Source organism: Lactuca sativa, chromosome 1, assembly GCF_002870075.4.
Source record: "Lactuca sativa cultivar Salinas chromosome 1, Lsat_Salinas_v11, whole genome shotgun sequence".
Taxonomy (NCBI): domain Eukaryota; kingdom Viridiplantae; phylum Streptophyta; class Magnoliopsida; order Asterales; family Asteraceae; genus Lactuca; species Lactuca sativa.
This window is the reverse complement of record NC_056623.2, coordinates 101948672-101969252: the sequence shown is the minus strand read 5'-3', so window position 1 is coordinate 101969252 and position 20581 is coordinate 101948672. Positions and strand designations below refer to the sequence as shown.

Sequence of the window (20581 nt, the reverse complement as noted above, 5' to 3'; positions counted from 1 at the left end):
TCACATCTACTACTCCCAAGTCTTTCATGGAAAAGGAGGAGTGTAGCATTTTCTTGGTTTGATTGATCACATCCAAATTAGTACCCATTATAAGCATATCATCCACATACAAGCATATGATGACATAAGCATTCTTGTATTGTTTGACATAAACACATTTATCACATTCATTTAGTCCATAAAGTGATCTAACTAAGTTACAGACTTTGTTTTCTTGACCTTTAACCACAAACCCTTCAGGTTGATTCATATATATCTCTTCATCTAGTTCACCATACAAGAAGGCAGTTTTCACATCCATTTGGTGTATTTCCAAATTATGAATGGCTGCAATTGCTACTAATGTGCGAATTGATGTAATTCTTGTAACAGGTGAATAGGTGTCAAAGAAGTGTTGACCCTCTTTTTGACGATACCCTTTAGCTACTAAATGAGCTTTGTACGTCTCAATGGTACCATCAGGTCTAAACTTGTTCTTGAATATCCATTTGTGCCCAATTGGTTTTTGCCCAGGTGGCAAATCTACCAATTTCCAAGTGTTATTTTGCATAATGGAGTCAATCTCACTTTTGATTGCCTCTTTCCAGTAAGGAGCTTCAGAGGAGTCCATAGCTTCCTTATATGTTTGTGGTTCCTTATTCACTACATAGGTCATGTAATCAGGTCCAAAATCTTTGGCTATTTTGCCCCATTTGCTTCTTCTAGGTTCTAAGTTCTCTTCTTGAACCTTTGGAGAATTCTCTTCATTTGATTGTAAACTTTTGTCTGGAATTGTATCATTCAGTCAATCATCTAGAGGTCTTTTCCTAAAGTAGGTAACCTCTTTCCCTTTATCCTTAAAAGGAAAAATATTTTCAAAGAATTCAGCCTCTGCTGATTCCATGATGGTTTGGTTATGGATCTCATCAACATGTGATTTATACACAAGAAACCTGTATGCTGCACTATTCATGGCAGGGCCAAGATAGATGCAATCTATGGTTTTTGGTCCAAGTTTAGTCCTCTTAGGAAGAGGTACTTGTACCTTAGCAAGGCAACCCCACACTTTCATCCTTTTATAAGAGGGTAACCTCCCATTCCACAGATGATAGGGTGATTTATATATCACTCTTTCTATGAGGAATTCTATTAAGTATTGTATTTGCTGCAAGACATGCTTCTCCCCACAGATTATGTGGTGCTCCAGAAGTAATTAACATTGAATTAATCATGTTTTTCAATGTTCTATTCTTTCTTTCTGCCACTCCATTTTGTTGAGGAGTATATGGAGCAGTTGTTTGATGTATAATACCATTTAAAGAACAAAATTCAGCAAAGTCTTTGGATTCATATTCTCCTCCTCGATCAGACCTTAGAATTTTGATCTTTTTTGTCAAGTTGATTTTCAACTTCAGCCTTGTAATTCTTAAAATAATTCAAGGCTTCATATCTTTGGTATTTAACAAATAAATATAACAATACTTACTGCAATCATCAATAAAGGATATATAATAATTCTTTCCACCTCTTGTAGGTGTTGCTCTAAAATCACATAAATCAGAGTGGATTAAGCCAAGTATTTCATTAGATTTTTCAACTGATTTATGAGGATGTTGTGAAAATTTTGATTCTATACAAACCTCACATTTTATGTTTTTATCTAATGAACATTTTGGTAACATGCCAAGTTTTTCCATTCTTTGAATAGAACGAAAATTAACATGTCCCAAACGAGAATGCCACAAAATTGAGGATCATGCATATACATAGAAGAGGGACTAGTAGTGCCCATTATTGCATTAGCATTAATATTGGTTACATCATTGTTTGGTGTTTCAACACCATAGTACAAAGGTAATACACTGACTTTGAAGAGACCCTCACTAAGGTATCCCTTTCCAACATACATCCCACCCTTGGTGAGAACAAATTTATCAGATTCAAATACAAGTTTGAAACCTTTGTTACTAAGAATAGGACCAGAAATCAAATTCTTAGTAATTTCAGGAACATGCAAGACATCACATAAAACAAGTTCTTTTTCAGAAGTCAGTTGTAGTTTCACTTTTCCCTTTCCTTCAACTTTTGCAGTAGAGCCATTCCCCATAAACATTGGTTCAGAATCCGAGACTTTCTGGTATGTAGAAAACATGGTTCGGGAGTTGCAAATGTGCCTTGTGGCTCCAGTATCAATCCACCAATCCACACAATTGCTAACCATGTTGGTTTGAATCACAACAACAAATTGATTTGGTGATTCAACCATGTTGGCTTGACCAGAATTTCCTCCACCAGAATTGCCACCATTGTTTCCATTGTTCCCTCCATTATTTCCTCCTTGACCCCTCCTGAATCTGCAATCTTTGGCCTTGTGTCCAATTTTGCCACAAACATAGCATGGACCAGAATTCTTCTTGAAATTCTTCTTGTTAGGGTCATGATTTTTGCCATCTTTGGAAGAGTTTTTGGAGCCTTGCTTCCCTTTCTTGTTGTTGTGCTTTGTCCTTGAAGTACTTGCTTTTCCAACAAAGTTTGCACTTGGTTCCAAGGAATTTGCATCTGCCTTCTCATTCAATTTGTTATCTTCTTCCACACGAATTCTCAACACAAGTTGCTCAAAACTCATGTCATCAGTTAAGTGCTTAAGATATAATTTGAAATTCTTCCAAGAAGGAGGAAGTTTTTCAATGATTGAACCAACAAGAAAGTTAGAGTTTATACCCATACCTTCAACTTTAAGATCATGTGCAATGACTTGAATTTCCTCCACTTGTTTGAGGACAGATTTGGTATCCACCATCTTGAAATTCATGAACTTTCCAATCACGAATTTCTTGGAACATGCCACTTCTGTTTTGTATTTCTTTACCAGTGATTCCCATATCTCTCTTGCAGTAGTCATGGTAGAGTAGATATCACAGAGAGAATCATCCAGGGCATTCAGAATCTAATTTCTGCAATTATATTCATTTGTGTTCCAAGTTTCCACAGCCCTTTGATATTCTGCCATTTGGGCTTCACTGGGTGGTGTTGTTCCTTCTGCAGTGGTTGTACCAGTAGGAGGAGAGGGAGAATCATCAGTGAGAACATTGGAAACATGAAGAGTTGTTAGATAAAACAAGATCTTCTGTTGCCATCTCCGAAAATTTGAGCCTTTGAATTTCTCAGGCTTTTCCACGTGTTTTGATGATGGATTGTTGATCCATTCTTCCAGTTTTTGATTTCTGTCTTAGATTGTTAGGACAGAAGTATACAATCAACAAGATTAACAGAAATAAAACAACCGAAATTGAAATATATATATATATATATATATATATATATATATATATATATATATATATACACATGAAATATACAAGAATCAGTTTACAGAAAACATACTTGATGGTTTATGCTTACAACAGAAACAGAAAAACGAAATTATGTAGATTGAGGCCTGCAAATTGCAGTGTCCTAAGACAGAAATTTCCTTGGTGGGGATCTGTCTAGAGGATACAACAATCAATCAAGAACTTCTCTTGATTCTGACGAAATTCCTATGTTCCCTTCATCTTTTGGAAGAACGAATTTTAAAGAGAATTTTGTGGTGTGAAAAAATGATTTCTACAACCCCTCACAGATGAATGAAACAGGTATTTATAGGTATTAGTTATGACAGTTGGAAACTGTCAAAACCGAAAATAACTGTCAAAACCTATCATTCAGTAATTACGAATTTAATAAAAATAAAGAATAAAAATTAATTTGGTAATTAAAAATTATTTAATTAATCAGGAAGACCCCAAGGCCCATCTTTTGACTATTAAATATTCTCTTGATATTAGCCCATTTTGAGTCCAATTAGGTTAACCCAACACCACAACCCAAGTCCAATATGTTTAACTCATTACTTGACCCATTTAATTAAAGGGAAAATGACTCTTGAGGGTAATTAACTTTTGCGTTTGTACTCATTTGGTCCTTTTTTTTTTTTTGTATTCAATATACCATCGAACTTGTTGCTGGTGTTTACCATAGCCCTTTTGACCGGCTTTTGACCTGTGATAGCCGGTCAAAGGGTTATGGTGAACACAGACAACAAGTTCGATGGTATATTGAGTACAAAAAAAAGAAAAGGGACCAAATGAGAACAAACGCAACAGTTGGTTACCCTCCTGATTCATTTTCCCTTTACTCATTTACAACAAATCTCACATCATCTCCTACTGATATTAATGACTTTTATGAGATTCATTCTTGCTTCTCTTCAAAACATAACCTACGAAAGGACATTATTCATACATGTACAACTTTGTAATGCACTTGAATATTTATTAGGGGAATCTTGACTAAGCAGGCACATTTCATGACTACATTTACATTTCCAATCAAATGATTTATCGTATCATGGATTCTAGACAAGTCTACAGACGAGTGGAATCACAAGTGCTATGATTTTTGAGTTTACTTAGCTTTAAGATCGAACTCATGGGATAAGATACAACATCAATATGTACAATACACCATAATATTGTACATATTGATATTGTATCTTATCCCATGAGTTCGATCTTAAAGCTAAATAAACTCAAAAATCATAGCACTTGTGATTCCACTCGTTTGTAGACTTGTTTAGAATCCATGATACGATAAATCATTTGATTGGAAATGTAAATGTAGTCATGAAATGCGCTCGCTTAGTCAAGATTCTCCTAATAAATATTCAAGTGCGTTGCAAAGTTATACATGTATGAATAATGTCCTTTCGTAGGTTATGTTTTGAAGAGAAGCAAGAATAAATCTCATAAAAGTCATTAATATCAGTAGGAGATGATATGAGATTTGTTGTAAATGAGTAAAGGGAAAATGAATCAGGAGGGTAACCAACTGTTGCGTTTGTTCTCATTTGGTCCCTTTCCTTTTTTTTTGTACTCAATATACCATCGAACTTGTTGTCTGTGTTCACCATAACCCTTTGACCGTCTATCACAGGTCAAAAGCCGGTCAAAAGGGCTATGGTAAACACCAACAACAAGTTCGATGGTATATTAAATACAAAAAAAAGAAAAGGGACCAAATGAGTACAAACGCAAAAGTTAATTACCCTCAAGAGTCATTTTCCCTTAATTAAATGAGTGAGACTAGACATATAAGGTGGGAGAAGGTTTTCTCTTCCACCAATATGGGATAAGTCTCATATTGTAATTTTGTAGTCAAAGTTCCAACACTGTCATCTGTCATCTGTTTTTTTTTATTTTTTATTTTTATTTTTCTGAATTCTTTTTAGCGATTTTTGGTATCTGGTGCAGGAACCAATATGGGGGCGTGGATTTAGTCGTTGAGTTATTTCTTGGAGCCTGGTTACAGTCAGTGGTACGATAATACAATAAACACTAGTTTTGGTTTTTTATGCAATTTTGGTATTCTTAAATCTCATATTTCAAGATATGGAAATATTTATAGGCTCAGAGATGGGTTTGATTATGATACTTTGGATATATGATCGACTAATGGTTTATGACTGAAATTTGGAGAATTCTTGCTGATTTTGTCTATGGAAAAATTTTGATCTCAAAGGTTCCTAATATGGGTCTCTCAATTTTCACATCATTTTTTTGGGAGTTCTCTTTATGTTGCTTGATATTCTGCTTGCATTATGTTTTAAGTTTTATTCATGAGTTGTTAAAGAAAAGATAAAGGAGTCCAAGGACACAAAGTCAAAATGCTCATTTAAATATATTTAATCCTGGACACAAAGACAAAATGCTCATATAATGAAATTTATAACACGTCTTCTAAGAACATATAGCTTGACATAAATCTAAGCCTGGTATGCATATATCTACCGCTGGCCCAATACAACAATAACAACCTGCTGCTTTTGTGTCACGGCATGTTGATGATGGACTTGGTATACAAACACCCCTCAACTTGTTATCATTAAATTGGTTATGAGACTCTAAAGTAGATGGTGGTGGGATTAATTTACCAGAATCAGTCTTCATCATTGCAACTTCAAAGGTGCTCTTGCCATCGTTGCTCCCATCAATAACTGCATACATGAACTCGTTACAAAAAATACAATGTTTGTATAATGCATTTCCAAAAATTAAGATTTAAAAGAGTCATGGTCAACAATTTATAAATTTTACAAACAATATAGAAGACGACTACTAGGTGATATAACTCCTATATAAATCTTTTGAGAGTATATTTTCTTTTTGGACTGAATTTATATGAAGTCTTCAAACCGGGTTACTTAAATATATATTCAAATACTCAAAGGATTAATAGAATAACTCACATATGACTAGAAGGCTAAGAACAAAGAGCATTAGTAGAAATTGCATATTCATGAACATTGTCACACGGAAGGCCATTTGAAGAGTTGGTGGTGAAGATATTTATACAAAAATTATCAGAATTAAGTGCAATTTAGTGTTCAAATAATACGAGTGATTTGCAATTATGTCTAAGAATCCTCCATAATTACAAAAGAGTTTGAGTCCAATTGAATTCATATGTTTCTATTTATTTTGATTCCAATGAGTTTGGTACTCTTCATAAAAATGAAAAGATTTCTATTTTCCCAAAAGTGCAAATTTCTTTCAAGTAGTTTGGTGACATCGTAAAAGATATCTTTTAATTATGACAAAATAAATTAAATTAAGGCTAGATATTTCTAAAATTCAAAGTTTCTTTTTAAGTAGATTAGTGGTGTATTTGACATATTCAAAGTTTCTTTCCAAATTGGATTAGACATACAAGTTACCAAAAGAATGTGGATTGAGTGTGTGGAGATCTTTCTCCTTTGTGACATCATCAACGTATCTTCATTGAGTATTTTCTTTTGTTTTTTTTTATTGTTTTCTTGTGTACTACTTTTTATCTATTTTTTGTGTGCAAAAAACATATTGGAGATATATGATGATTGAGCCAATCATTGATCTGTCTAAATGGGTCGATTTGCTGGGTAAGTTGGATCACATGAATATATCTGATGAGATCTAAATTGAATTAATAAAATTACATGTCCTAGTGTAAACGTAAATAGGACCTCGATTTTAGAGCTTTATCCCGAAGAAAGTCCCACACACTTGGCGACATGTGTGAGGTATACTTTTTGACATCCAAACCATTCTGTATAAAGGAGATACAACCTGGCAATAGATGCTTAAAAATTACAACATTTAAGATGGTCCTTAGATCTGATATGATTGAGTATTATATTTGTCTAATGTTATCCTGCTGTTTATATGCAAAAAAAATACATAGTTAAAATGGGGGAGTACGTATTTTTAACAAAATGACTTTCATATTGTAACGTCATGATTTTTCACCCAAATTTGTTTTATTTATTTTTAAAATCTTTTAACGAAAAATGCATCGGAAGACTGTAAACATTGTTTATTTCAAAAACCTTTCTAACCACAACGTTACATTCAATTCAAAACCAAAATATCAAAAGTATTTAATTGTAGCGGAAGCATAAGTTTCAAAATTAAATAATGTTTCCAAGTGGCATCTTTATTTTAAGGATAAACTACCCAAAAGTGACCCATCTCACCAAGCCAAGCTCCTAAGCTACTTGTACTAATCGTAAAGGCACAAAGCAAAGAAACAAGTGTCAGCAAATGCTTCGTGAGCCCATAGAAGTTTGTACACAACCAAAGGGAAAACATACCATCCCCTAACGGGTCAATCATTCAAATTATGATCATATAAACAAAAATGACATGTCAATCAATAATCAATCATCCCTCGCATAAAATTCAATCATTCAATTTTTGTATCATCCATTTACATACCATTCATTAGTGTAACATCAATCATATTTCATGCATAATCATATCATAATCGTACATCATCATATCAAAGGAATCTATCATAATCGTATAGGCGTAGGTAGTCTCATAGTAATACCTAACCCCAAGGGAAAAACCTGTTCGCTACTTGTGTGCTTGGCCAGCCAAATGCTTTAGGTGGTTCGCGACTCCCACCCGTCACACCGACCCCAAGACTCCACTTTCACTACTCCGACTATACAATGTACAATTACATCGTGGTGTCGTTCTGGTGTTGGTACAAGCGGTGGCATTCGTCCGTCACCTCCCAACACCTACGTGATGCTTGTACAAGCCTCGTTCGAATTGCCAACATCACTCTAGTCCCCACAAACACTAAAGTGTACGCGTCCCATGTGTCGCACGGGCATCTAGAAAGACCGAGCAACTCATAAATGGCTTAAGCGCTTTTCCTAGGAGGTATTTTTCAACCAACCAGGCTCGAAGGTATCCGGATAGGGTTTCATGCTAAGTGCTAAGTTCTACCCTTTGCCCTCTACGCATAACCCCGCATAATCAATCGTAGATCAAGTACAAGCATGCAATATTCGTATTATCATAATCAAGATTCATAACATTTATACCACGAAGATAGTCAAATATCAGCCGTCATTTCATATAGCATATCATAGTTGCAATTAATCATATCAAGTACATAGGCATATCAACCAAATTTACTAAGCATGCAAATGTCACAGAAGACAAAACAATGACATATACTGCACATATAGGTATAAACAACAATTAATAAGATTTTAATTTGACTAATCGAGCCGTTTCCAGAAAGTAGTTTTCGTTTATGTACAAGGTTTATGAAAAGTCTATTGACTCACCATATCTTTTTCGATATATATGGTTGTCCTAGCCATCACCTCGTAATTTTGTTATGTCGTCAAGAACCTAAACATATATAGTATATGTAAATATACTCATATTTCCAGTTTATTAATTTACATAACTAATATTAATAAACCAAATACTTAGAATAAAAAGCAATAGAAAATTAATAACGTTTACACCTTAATAACCATTATTTCATAATCTTACTACATTTATGAGATCATAAAGTAGAATTTCCTAATTGATGTTCAACATGCTTTTAATAATCTTGTCTTGTTTGGTGTTTTAATCCCTAATGCACGATGGAAACAAGTAAAAGAAATAAGTATAATATCGTCTAAATGGTCTTTAATTGAATGGCTCCAACTCACTTGTTGACTAAGAATCCATGATGACCATGGCTTACCGATTCGTTTAGTTTTTATCAATCACAAGTATATAAACCATTACAATTCTTATCATAATTGCATAGCACCACTGCACCAGTAGCCTACATATGTATTATGCCTGAGTACGATTCGTATGAAGCCACAACTCACCTACGTTAATTACATATCATTTCCTTGTGACTAGCAAAAGATGGAGTGGGGCATCATAGTAAATCAAGAGAAAGGGATTATTAAAGTAACAAACTTGCAGGCAACAAAGTAAAGGGAACTTGGTGCACTAAATTAGTAGCCTCAATATTTCGTGATTCCTTAAGGCTAAGGGAAGATAAAACCATGGAAACACTTCGATTATTACATGTAGGTGATCTGTATTTGAGTTTAGAAAATAGATTTGATTGGATCAAAATAAAATCAACAGTAAGTTTTATAAACAGGGAAATGAAGAAAAACGGGAAGACCACATGTAGTCGAATTCACAAGGAAAGGCGATAGGATAAAAATTACCAGTTGGCGGTTCTCTTCTTCCACTCTCGAAGGACCTGATCACGTCCCAAAGATAACCACACTCTCGAACTTCCCTTTTCTCTAGTTTCACTCTCTTTTGTTTTACTATCTCGTTCACACTTGCTTTTCTCCCTATTTTTTCCTCTGGTCGACGCAAATATGGCAGTCCCAAGGAGGGGGTTTGATCGGTGTATTTGGGGTGTAGGGGAAGTATGCGAATCGATATGGTAACGGAAACAAAGAAGAACAGATAGGTTGCGGCAGTTTCCTTAACCTCCGTAGGGTTATTTAAAACTAATATGCAATCATGAGTTACGTAGATAATTCAATTCACCAATTGAATTGTAATTTACAATTAGATACCCTTATCTTGAATACTTCTTTTAATAATGACCCTAACCATATGATTTCCTCTTTTTCTTTTACAATCGTTTAATTGGATTTAAATAAAAAATATAATAACCATCCTTAATTTTTTTTTTCAATTACTAATTAAATCCTAGATAATAATTTAAATATTAACTAAATCTTTTAAATCGTAATTAATCTCTTTTTGATCATGTTATTATATAATAAGCTTATAATGTGACATGAAAAATATGTACTACTTAATCTTATATAACGGAAGACTTACATCGTTAAGAAATTGACCCGGTGACTCTTTGGGTCGTTACACATATGACCAATCTTGTAGTGGGTCCACGGTGAGATTTGAACTTTCCGAATGAAATTGACCCGTAGACACTATTTTAGACAATATTATTTTCAAAAAATGTTAAGTAGATCAATGAATTGATTTTTTCTTTTTTAACATTAAGTTGTTTTTTGAAGGTACCTACAACAAATAATTTTTTTGTAACAAAAAATATAATTTTGGTTATGAACAATTTCACAATATTGGATTTCTTAAATTTTTTTATGAAGATGTTAAAAAAACAATTTTGCAGCAAAAATAAATTTTCATAATTGGTTTATTACCAAATTAGCAGTCGCTTTATAAAAATGTAAACAATATAATTTAATTTAGACAAAACTGCAAAACTGATCCTCATGATATGCATTTTTTTCGGGTTTTAATCCAAACCCTGACTTTTTTGGATTGGTACTTCTTTTGAGAACCTTTGATTGTGGTTTTGGTCATTCAATAAACTGAAAAGACTAACATGCCTTTCTGATACTTTTTTTTATATATATTTTCCTATTAATTTAATGATTTATTAATAGTAAATATGGTCTCTCTCTCTCTCTCTCTCCCTCCCTCCCTCTCTCTTTCTCTCTCTCCCTCTCTCTCTCTAGTGTTGTTCTTGTTTCTATCGTTTTCACTGGAGTTAGATTTTCTACATGGAAACGATCTATGGTTTTGTCTCTATCAGCAAAGAACAAGCTTCAATTTGTTGATGGATCTCTTCCTCCACCATCAGAAAATTCCCCTATGTTTCCAAAGTGGCCTCGTGTTAATTCTATGGTGATTAGTTGGTTTCTCAACTCTCTTCACAAGGAAATCGCAGAGAGTTCTATTTCTCCAAACTGCAAAAGAAATTTGGTCTGAGTCACATAGAGGTATGAACAATTAAACAGTGCTCTCATTTATCAAACAACAGTTGTATTCTATTTCTCAAAATTCTGATGAATTCTCAACCTACTTTACCAAATTAACAAAAATATGGGATGAATTACATGTTGTTTAAGAGATTCGTACTTGTTCTTGTGGTGCTTCTGGTAAAATCCAAAAATATCTCGAAGATCAAAGACTCATTCGATTACTTATGGGATTGAATGAATCTTACAAAATTACAAGAGGTCAAATCTTGATGATGAATCCTTTGCCATGTTTGTCCACTACTTATTCATTGATCATCCAAGAAGAAAGACAACGAGATATTCATACTTCACCTGCAATCAACAATGATGCAATTGCTATGGGTGCTACTACAGACTCACAATTTTGTTCTTCAAATAAATCTCTTACATGTGCTCACCATAAGAAAACTCGCAATTTCCATCCACCTTCAAATTCATAAAGAAAAGAAAAGTAGAACCAAATCCCATACTCAAAATGTGATCACAAATACTTCTGGGTCTATCAGTCAAGAGAAGTTTCAACAACTATGCAAATGCTCAACAATCACCCTATGCAACCAAACACCAGCCAAGTCAATTCTTCCATTTGTGAAAAATCAATGAATCCTGATACTAATTCTTTTTTATTTAAGAATTTTGTTCTCAAAGTCTATAAATCCTCTTCTAAACTTCAACTATATCACTTATTCGATTGGCATGCCTAATGGTCATCACACTTCAGTTTCATTCTTTGGCGATGTCAAATTACATGATTCTCTCATTTTACATGGAGTTCTATATGTTCAAGATTTGAAGTATAGTTTGATTTTAGTTTCCAAATTATCATCTCATTTGCAAACCTTCACTCTTTTCACTGATGACACATGTCTTTTGCAGGACCCTTCGCAGAAGCATAATCTTGCTCTTGGAATGATTGGCAAAAGAATAAATGATCTTGATGCCCTTGATCCTATTGAGTTTAGTACTAAATTGTCTTATAGTGTATTTGTATTCAAGTCTTTTAATGACTCTCATTCTTTTGTAACAAGTTCTACTCTCACTTCCAATGCCATTTTGTGGCATAATCGTTTTGGTCAAATACATTAGGTAATTTTACTTTTAGGATAAAATTATCATAATTAATAATCTGATTATTCCTACTTCTAAATCAAAATCAGTTAATCACACAATAATTTGATGATACTTGGAGATGGTTAGGTGATTTTGGTTTTAGAAACAGTTTTGCGAAACACCATCAAATGAATTATTGCAATAGGGTCCGGATCAGTAATTTGTCTATATGTGCATTTGTTGCTAGCATTTTACATTATTCTAATTAATTAGAATAATACATCAATCTAAGCAGCCTCGTTTTTTTTTTTTTTTTTTTTTTTTTTTTTTGCTTATTATTGCTAGTTTTTTAATTCAAGTTGAAAGTATGTTGCTATTAATCTAATGGTATTGTTTGATGTTTAATTAGGTTTAAACTTGGTCATTGTTAGTTGAAAGTAGACTGTTAGTAATGAATGATATGTGGCTTGATGTTTAATTAGATGTAAACTTGTTATTGTTACTTTGTATGTTATTGTTCACGAGGAGATGAAAAAAGACCTTAATTGTTGATGCTTTGACTTTGGAGTATAAAATTTGATTTACATTTAAGTTTGTAAAATCAGTTTATTTAAATTTCATTTTTTACAGCAACCTGTAGATGTTAAAAAAACAAACAGGCTGCAGTCGTTTGGTCCACCTCATCTGTTGCAGGGGGTTGTAGATATGGTCCACGTACTTCAAGAATTTTTGCTTCGAATGAACAAATAGCACCTAATACACACACGCTTAATGATCCGACCTAACACAACCCGAACTAAACAACCCCATATAAACCCATGCAAACTTTAACATAAAAACCCTTACAATTGAACATAATCATAATAGACACTAAACTGATATAGCTTCATTACACACCAAGATTGCACATTTGCACCACGTAGAATCTCCAAACTTATAAAAATACCCTATCCAATATATCTGTTCAAACCAAACCCTGTTAGACAATGAAAATCTTTCATTGATAGATTGTCCAAGATATGAGATTATTCGGTACAAAATAAGGACCCACAAACCATTTTCCAAACCAATTTACTTTATTCATTGCAAGCATATTCAAAATTTATTTTCATGCAATGCATAAAAAAAAATATCGTGTTTTATTACTTTGTGTTTTTTTTTTTTTTTGGACTTGGTTTTGTTTTATTAACAATGATATTTAAACAATAATTCATTTATCCAAAAATAAATTAAAAAATTCCTCCCTTAAGTTGAATACCTTTATGAATAATCCAACAATTTTAACTTTTTGTCTCCATTCCTAAAAAAAATTTAATCGCGTTTTAATCCCTCCACTTCTGCAACTCCTACCACTGGTCCACTGTTTCACTCCTCGTTGACCACCGCAAGCCCCAGCGCCCTCCTCCTCCGTTTCTTTCCAACATGACTTCTCCACCATCGCCCTCCTCTGTTTTGCTACTAGCTTACTGTCCTCTCCATCTGACTGTCGTTGTCCCAAAACAATAATGCAAACATTCTTTATTAATTATTAACAAAAAACAAGTATCAGAGCTCTGATTTGTCATGGAAGAGACAATGCAATCGGTTTCCGGTGACATAGAGATAGAGGGCTTCGTACCAGAACTAGATGGGTTGACACCATAATCGCTTTCGGTTTGTTTCTTGTCTTCCCATCCAATTTCACAATCGGATTCTGAATTTCTTTTTAGCGATTTGGTTTTTGGTATGTTATGTTGCGATTCAAAAAAACTCAGAATAAATATTTTATAATCGCTTTCGGTTTGTTTCTTCGCTCTTTCCCAATTGAATTTCACGATCCAAATCCCATAAGCTTCATAACAGGACCCTCACTTTTCATATCATTTTACTTATGAAATATTTATTCAGAGTTTTTTTGTATGTTGTTCAAACTTCAATCTTCTCCTTTCTTTGAGCTTTAATATCCATTGATGAGTTGTTAAAGAAAATATGAATGATATCAAGCACATCAGTTTTGATTGTTATAGGTACTAAACAAACTGAAACTATGTTTTAGGGATGATAATGCTAAAAATGAAACTAGTGCACCTTATCCATAAAAAGTGACATCCACACTCCCGATTTTTGTAGTTTTATACTTATTAAAGTACTTGATCGAAATCTGTGGACAGGAATAAAGATTCAAGCATTATCTTTTTACATATTCGGGTCTGAAAAAAATAGTTATTATAATTAGAAGAAAAGTCCACAATGTATGACTCTTTTGTTTACAAGAAAAGTCAACAAAGATATGACTTTTATCAAAAGTAGTTGACTTTGGATTCCTATATATAAGCGACTACTTACTTAACGTGATTGTAGTCTCGTCTCAAGTTGCTCATCCCTTCCCATCACCCATAATGGTTGTTCTTTCTGAATATATCGAACTATCATCTTCTTCATCTTCTAAAGATCATAAATATGATGTATTCTTAAGTTTTCGGGGTGTTGATACTCGATATGGTTTCACTGATCATCTCCATAAGGCCCTCCTTGATGCCAATATCTCCACCTTTTTAGATGATGAAGAGATTGAAACCGGAGGAGATCTGAAACCGGAATTGGAGAGTGCAGTTAAAGCATCTAGGGCTTCTATTATTGTGTTGTCCCAGAATTATGCTAATTCTTCATGGTGCCTTGATGAATTGGTGCTCATCCTTGAGCAACGAATGACATCCAACCAAATTGTTATCCCTATCTTCTATCATGTGGAGCCCACCCATATTAGAAAACAAGAAAGTACCTTTGGACTTTCAATGGCTGAACACAAAGTGAAGATGGAGGCAGAGATAAATGAAAATAAAAGAAGTCATTTGGCTCAAAAGATTGACCGATGGATTAAAGCACTTACTGAAGTTTCTAATTTAAAAGGGGAGAATGCAAATGGCAGGTAACCACTTTCTTGCCTATATTTCCATACTCCAATTTTGTTTGATTAGCATAATGAAAAATCAATATTATCTTTTCTTTGTGTATTTCAATAAGCTTCTTTAGAATCATCAAAAAGACATAAACTAAATATGTTTAAGTTGGATAAAGAAGACGCCTAAATTTAGATCGAACTTTACAATAATGTGATCCAATTAATCCGTATACATAAGATTATACATCCTGATAACTTTTTGCAGTTATATTGGGCAAATTTTGGGATATAGCAACATACTTTTCCTGTTTTTACCAATATGGGGGATTTACTGGCAATGTACTTCAGTTTTTACCCACAGTAGCAATGTACTTACTATTTTCTACATTGTTTGCTCTGATCTTATTATACATACAAATTATGACCTCATTCATTAGATGGTTACATGGTTAGAACTGAAAATATAATATACTTTTGATGCGAAAAAAATTAGTTAAACATAATAGCTTAATATAATATAATTTTTACGTGGGTCTTTGGGTAAATTGAATCTCTGAATCCGGTTTGTTAGTTTTGTAGTTCTTATTAAAATAATGTTTCAGGCCAGAGACTGAGTTCATTGAAGAAATTGTTAAAGACATCTACCGTAGATTATGTATATCCTCAAGGATTCCTTTGCAACAACTTTTTGGGATGGACACTTCCATCAAATTTGTCACTTCATGGTTGAAAGATGCATCCTTACATACGACATACGTTCTCACTATTTTGGGTATGGGTGGGATCGGGAAGACGTCTTTAGCCAAATATGTTTATGCATTACATTCTCATGAATTCGACACAAGTAGCTTTATTGAAGATATCAGTAGGAGGTGTGGTGAAAAATTTAATGGATTGCTTGATTTACAAAAACAACTCTGTGATGGCATTTCAAAGAAAAGTTCGATTCAAGTTCATGATGTTCCTATATACACCTTAAAGATAGAGAATGCAGTCGCTCGTAAAAAGGTCTTTATAGTACTTGATGATATTGATAGTCTCGACCAGTTGGACGCATTACTTGGAAGCAAACCTTTTCATCCAGGAAGCAAAATCATAATAACAACCAAAGACGCTTGGGTAACAGAGAGTTGTGCACTATTCAAAACAGTTGGTAAGCCCATGCATGCAAAGCACTTGCTTGAAGGCTTATGTGAGAATGAATCACAAAATCTTTTGTGTTTTCATGCATTCATGTGCAACGATCCCAAGGTTGGTTATGAAGAGGTATTAGAAAAGCTTGTGAAGTATTGTGAAGGACATCCGTTGGCTCTTGAAGTTTTGGGTAAGTTACTACATAATCGAGATGTAGCTTATTGGGAAGGGTGCATAGAAGGGCTAAAGAAAGAAATCAGTTCTCGTATAAGAAATGTATTGAGAATGAGCTTTGACTCTTTGCCATCCAAAAATGATCAGGATTTGTTTAAGCATATTGCATGTTTTTTTGTTGGGATGGATAGAGATATTACTGAAACAATATTAACGGCATGTCGTATGAACACAAGATCTGGGATCCCGAATCTCATTGATAGATGCCTTCTTAGTATCGGATGGAATAATGAATTCAAGATGCATCAGTTGCTTCAAGAGACAGGAAGATTCATAGTACATCAAGAATCGCCTAACAAGCCATGGAAGCGAAGTCGATTGTGGTGTCATGAGGAGTCATTCAAAGTGTTGAAACAAAAAAAGGTAAGAGGCCCTGTATGCATGTTTAAAGTATTTTTTATTTTTTAAAGTATTTTTAAGACGCCTTGTCTAGCATTTTAATTTTTCTTTTGACATTTTTTTTATCTTAGGATAAGGGAAATCTTCTAGGCCTTGCACTTGACATGAGAATGCTTGAGAAAGAGACGTTGCGTGCATCGTTTGTGCTGAAAACAGATGCATTGAGTAACATGGATAACTTGAGGCTACTCCAACTCAATTATCTGAATATCAGTGGGTCTTACGAGAATTTTCCAGAAGAACTGAGATGGTTGTGCATGCATGGGTTCCCTTTAAATTCTTTGCCTTTAGACTACCCGATGGAAAATCTGGTTGTTCTCGACATGTCATATAGCAATATTGAATCATTTGGCATTTATGATAGTAATCCACAAAGAGCCGAGAAGAGGCAAAAGGTAACTTATCAGCATCTATTATTTTTCAATGCCAAGTTGATAAATGTACTAATACTCTAACTTATTCCCATTTCAGCAGTTGACTGAATCATGCTTAAAAGACAAAAGGTTGCTTGGATCATTAAAGATTCTTAATTTAAGTTTTTGTGAAGAGCTTCGTAGTTTGGGAGGCTTTGAGGAACTCCCGGCACTTGAGAGGTTAATAGTTACAAATTGCATTGGTTTGCTTGTGGTTTGTGAATCAATCGAAGCATGTGTTGAACTCTTCCTCATTGATCTCAGCTACTGCAACAACCTTGAAAAACTTCCAAAAACGATAAATATGCTAAAGAAGGTTACAACAGTATTGCTAGAGGGTTGTAATCTCGGTGAATCTCAAATGGAGATTATGGATATGGATTCACGAGAAATAGTCAAGGCTAAATCCTCTTCCTCCTCCGTTGTGGAAGCTATACCAAGTGATTTGAAGTTCTTTGCGGTTTCTCTACCGAGCTCTTTAGTAAGGTTGTCACTTGCAAATAATAATTTTTCCACTGAATCCTTTCCCCTGGACTTCAGTTGGCTATTTATGTTGAAGGATTTAAATTTAGATGGCAATCCTATAGTTTCCCTTCCTAATTGTGTGAGAAGTCTTCCTATACTTGAGATGCTTAGTATGAGTGAGTGCAAATTGTTAACATCAGTGGAGCATCCTCCATATACAATAAAAGAGTTGGACCTCGGTTTTAGCTCTAAAACTTTGCTAAGAAAAGTTGTTTTTGATTTAAAAATGTTACCACTCAAGTTGTCGATGCTTTCAGATCATTTAGCACTTTCGTCAATTGAAATTCAAGGCATGGTTAAAATCCAACCAATGGTTGGTGTTGAAGAAAAGGTATTATGTAGTTTGGGCTGGACTAATCTAGATTTCCTTAACATAATGCGTGTAGGAACTTATTTTCGGGGTAGAGGATCAGAGGAATCTGAAATCCAGGTTTGGATCTTGTTAGCTATGTGTGTGTGTGTGTGTGTGCTTTTGTATATATATTATAGTGACTAATTAAGGTGGTTGTGTTTTGCAGATGTATTATGAATTTGGAATATTCAGCACCATTTATGGGGGAAAAGAGATGCCGAATTGGATTAGTTGTAGAAGCAAGGGGCCATCACTGTCATTTACTATCCCATCATCTCCTAACAATCTTAGAGGATTGAACTTCTGCTACGTGTACACGTTTCCATTTCCATATGACCAGTTCATACTTTTGCCAATGATCACAATTAGTAATCTAACGAAGAACTGCACCTGGATATACAATCATTATGTTTACAGAGTCAATGTAGGTGAAGGGTGTGTGATATTGTTAAGCCACTGGATGTTTGGGATGAATGAAATGGAAGGTGGAGATCAGGTTACTATTACTACTGTAACAGAAGAAGTAGAACAACTTACAGAGGAGTGTGGGGTGAGTTTTGTGTTTGATGATGGAAATAAGGATGAAGAAGAAGAAGAAGATGTGTTGGGTTATTATAAGTCATGGAATCACATCATTGGTGGAGATCTCTCTTCTTTTCAAGCAACAACAGGAGAATACTACCTAAGCAGCAGGCGACATCTGTGGCATGGTGGCACTGGAATGGTTCCATTTTATCGTGATGTTGTAAAAAAAGACAGCCCCAGATATAAAGGTAAATATTATATATTCTTATTAGATAGTATTTTGTTGTCTCTTATGTATTACTTATTATCTAGTATAGTAGTATTTGTAACCAAGAACATTATACAACCAACATTGTTTACTAATATCAGACCTGGATTTTATTCAAGGAGGAATACTTTTCTCCTTACATAACAGCAATATCCACTACCAATATATATATGCTACGAATAGGTTGTCCATGAATTCGGTTGAACTGGATCTAGTACCAAAATGATCTGAACTATTAAATAGATTGATCATTAACCTAATTATTTTTAATATATTGATCATGACCAAAGTCTACCTGTTTATTATTAGTTTATTGAATTCCAAAAAAAAAAAAAGTTTCTTTTTGTAGGATATGAAAAATAAAATTCAAAGTTTATGTTCAACGAATCGACCGGACGGATCTGTCTAAATGGATCGATTGGTTGGTTCCCTTAATCAAGTTTTATGATATACCGAATCACATAAATATACCTGATCAGATCTAGAACAAGACCCAATACAACTGCTTTGTCTAAGTGGATTTATGTGAATAGTAGTTAATGTATTAATTCTTATCTGTTTTCATCAATCATCAGAAAAGAAAGGTTGCTTTAGAGCTTTATCCCAAAGATAGTCCGACATATGTGATCACACATGTGAGGTATACTTTTTCACACCTAGAACTTTCTATATACTTGGTCACACACTTTGAATCATTAAAGTTGAAAACTCTTGATATTTGTTACAGGAACCTGCAAAAAGTTTGGAAGAGCCAAAAGGTGAACTTTAAAGCTAATTATACTTCAGTCTTTTTTCTTCTTCTATATTGCGTTAAGGCAACTCGCTGAAATATTTGTACTGCTTGTATGTAACATGTTTTGTTTTGATTATCTATATTTCAACAGCTGAATTGGTCATGGTCATGGTCATGGTCAAGAAACATATGGTTGCTTGGATCGTTGAAGATTTTAATCTCAACTGTTCTGAAGCTGATAATCATATTGTTGAAAAGGAGGTGTGGGATCACCACATCTATCCAACCCAGAAATAGATGGGATGATCAAGTTCTGAAAGAGGTATTGGTGGAGAATTATGGAGTTTGAAAAAAATCAAGAGGTGTAAGATGATGAAAAAATGGGAGAAGATGCCTTGAGTTAATTACAAATCATGGAAGTCACTAGTGGAGATGTCTCTGGTTTAAAGCTAATAATATAATAAAATGCTCCCTATACAGCGATTTCTTTTGGGAAGATAACATCTTCAATCTAAATGACAAAGATGCTCGCTATAAAGTTATATGCCTCTTTCGATAAATATTTTATATGATGCTTTTTGTACCCAACAGATATCATCACAACCAATTTGCAGTTTAAGAGTAACTAAACTGATATGCTAAAATCCCCACACACTGCATCCATAACTTGTTGTGATAGTGTTATTATGATAAATAATTCATGTTTTGATTATGTGAAATCATTGTCAAATATTTAGTTTTTTTTCTCTCATGAGATGACCAAGTTCACTTTAGAGCATTATCTCATAGACTATCTGGTGTACCTGAAGGCCCCTAAGATATTTTTGTATCATTGAGATCATGTCCTTTTCTCATCACATAAATAAATAACAGCAAAACTTAATTGTTTCAAGCTTGTCTGCAAAATGTTTTCATCGATGGAATGAAATACAAAGAGTTACAATATTT

General features: G+C 33.9%; 1 protein-coding gene and 1 long non-coding RNA gene across 5 annotated transcripts; one reads left to right on the top strand and one right to left on the bottom strand.

Annotated features, from left to right (window-relative positions):
* Window positions 1-13299: 13299 nt before the first annotated feature.
* Window positions 13300-14191, bottom strand: LOC122197904 (uncharacterized). Its single transcript, XR_006191730.2, has 2 exons — window positions 13788-14191; window positions 13300-13652 (listed from the first exon to the last, which is right to left on the bottom strand). It is a non-coding gene; the product is annotated as an uncharacterized LOC122197904 (long non-coding RNA).
* A 16-nt stretch (window positions 14192-14207) lies between these two features.
* Window positions 14208-20345, top strand: LOC111899434 (disease resistance protein RPV1). Of its 4 annotated transcripts, none has more exons than XM_042902074.1 (9): window positions 14208-15077; window positions 15653-16781; window positions 16889-17212; window positions 17292-17410; window positions 17495-18185; window positions 18274-18880; window positions 19476-19540; window positions 19628-19658; window positions 19785-20345. In XM_042902074.1, the coding sequence occupies exons 1-7, from the start codon at window positions 14548-14550 to the stop codon at window positions 19511-19513; spliced, it is 3438 nt and encodes a 1145-aa protein (XP_042758008.1). In that variant the 5' UTR covers window positions 14208-14547; the 3' UTR covers window positions 19514-19540; window positions 19628-19658; window positions 19785-20345. The 4 variants fall into 4 exon arrangements, with proteins under 4 accessions (XP_042758008.1, XP_023751063.1, XP_023751062.1 ...); XM_023895295.2 differs by having other exon boundaries at window positions 17289-17410; XM_023895294.2 differs by having other exon boundaries at window positions 17292-18185.
* The last annotated feature ends 236 nt before the right edge of the window (window positions 20346-20581 follow it).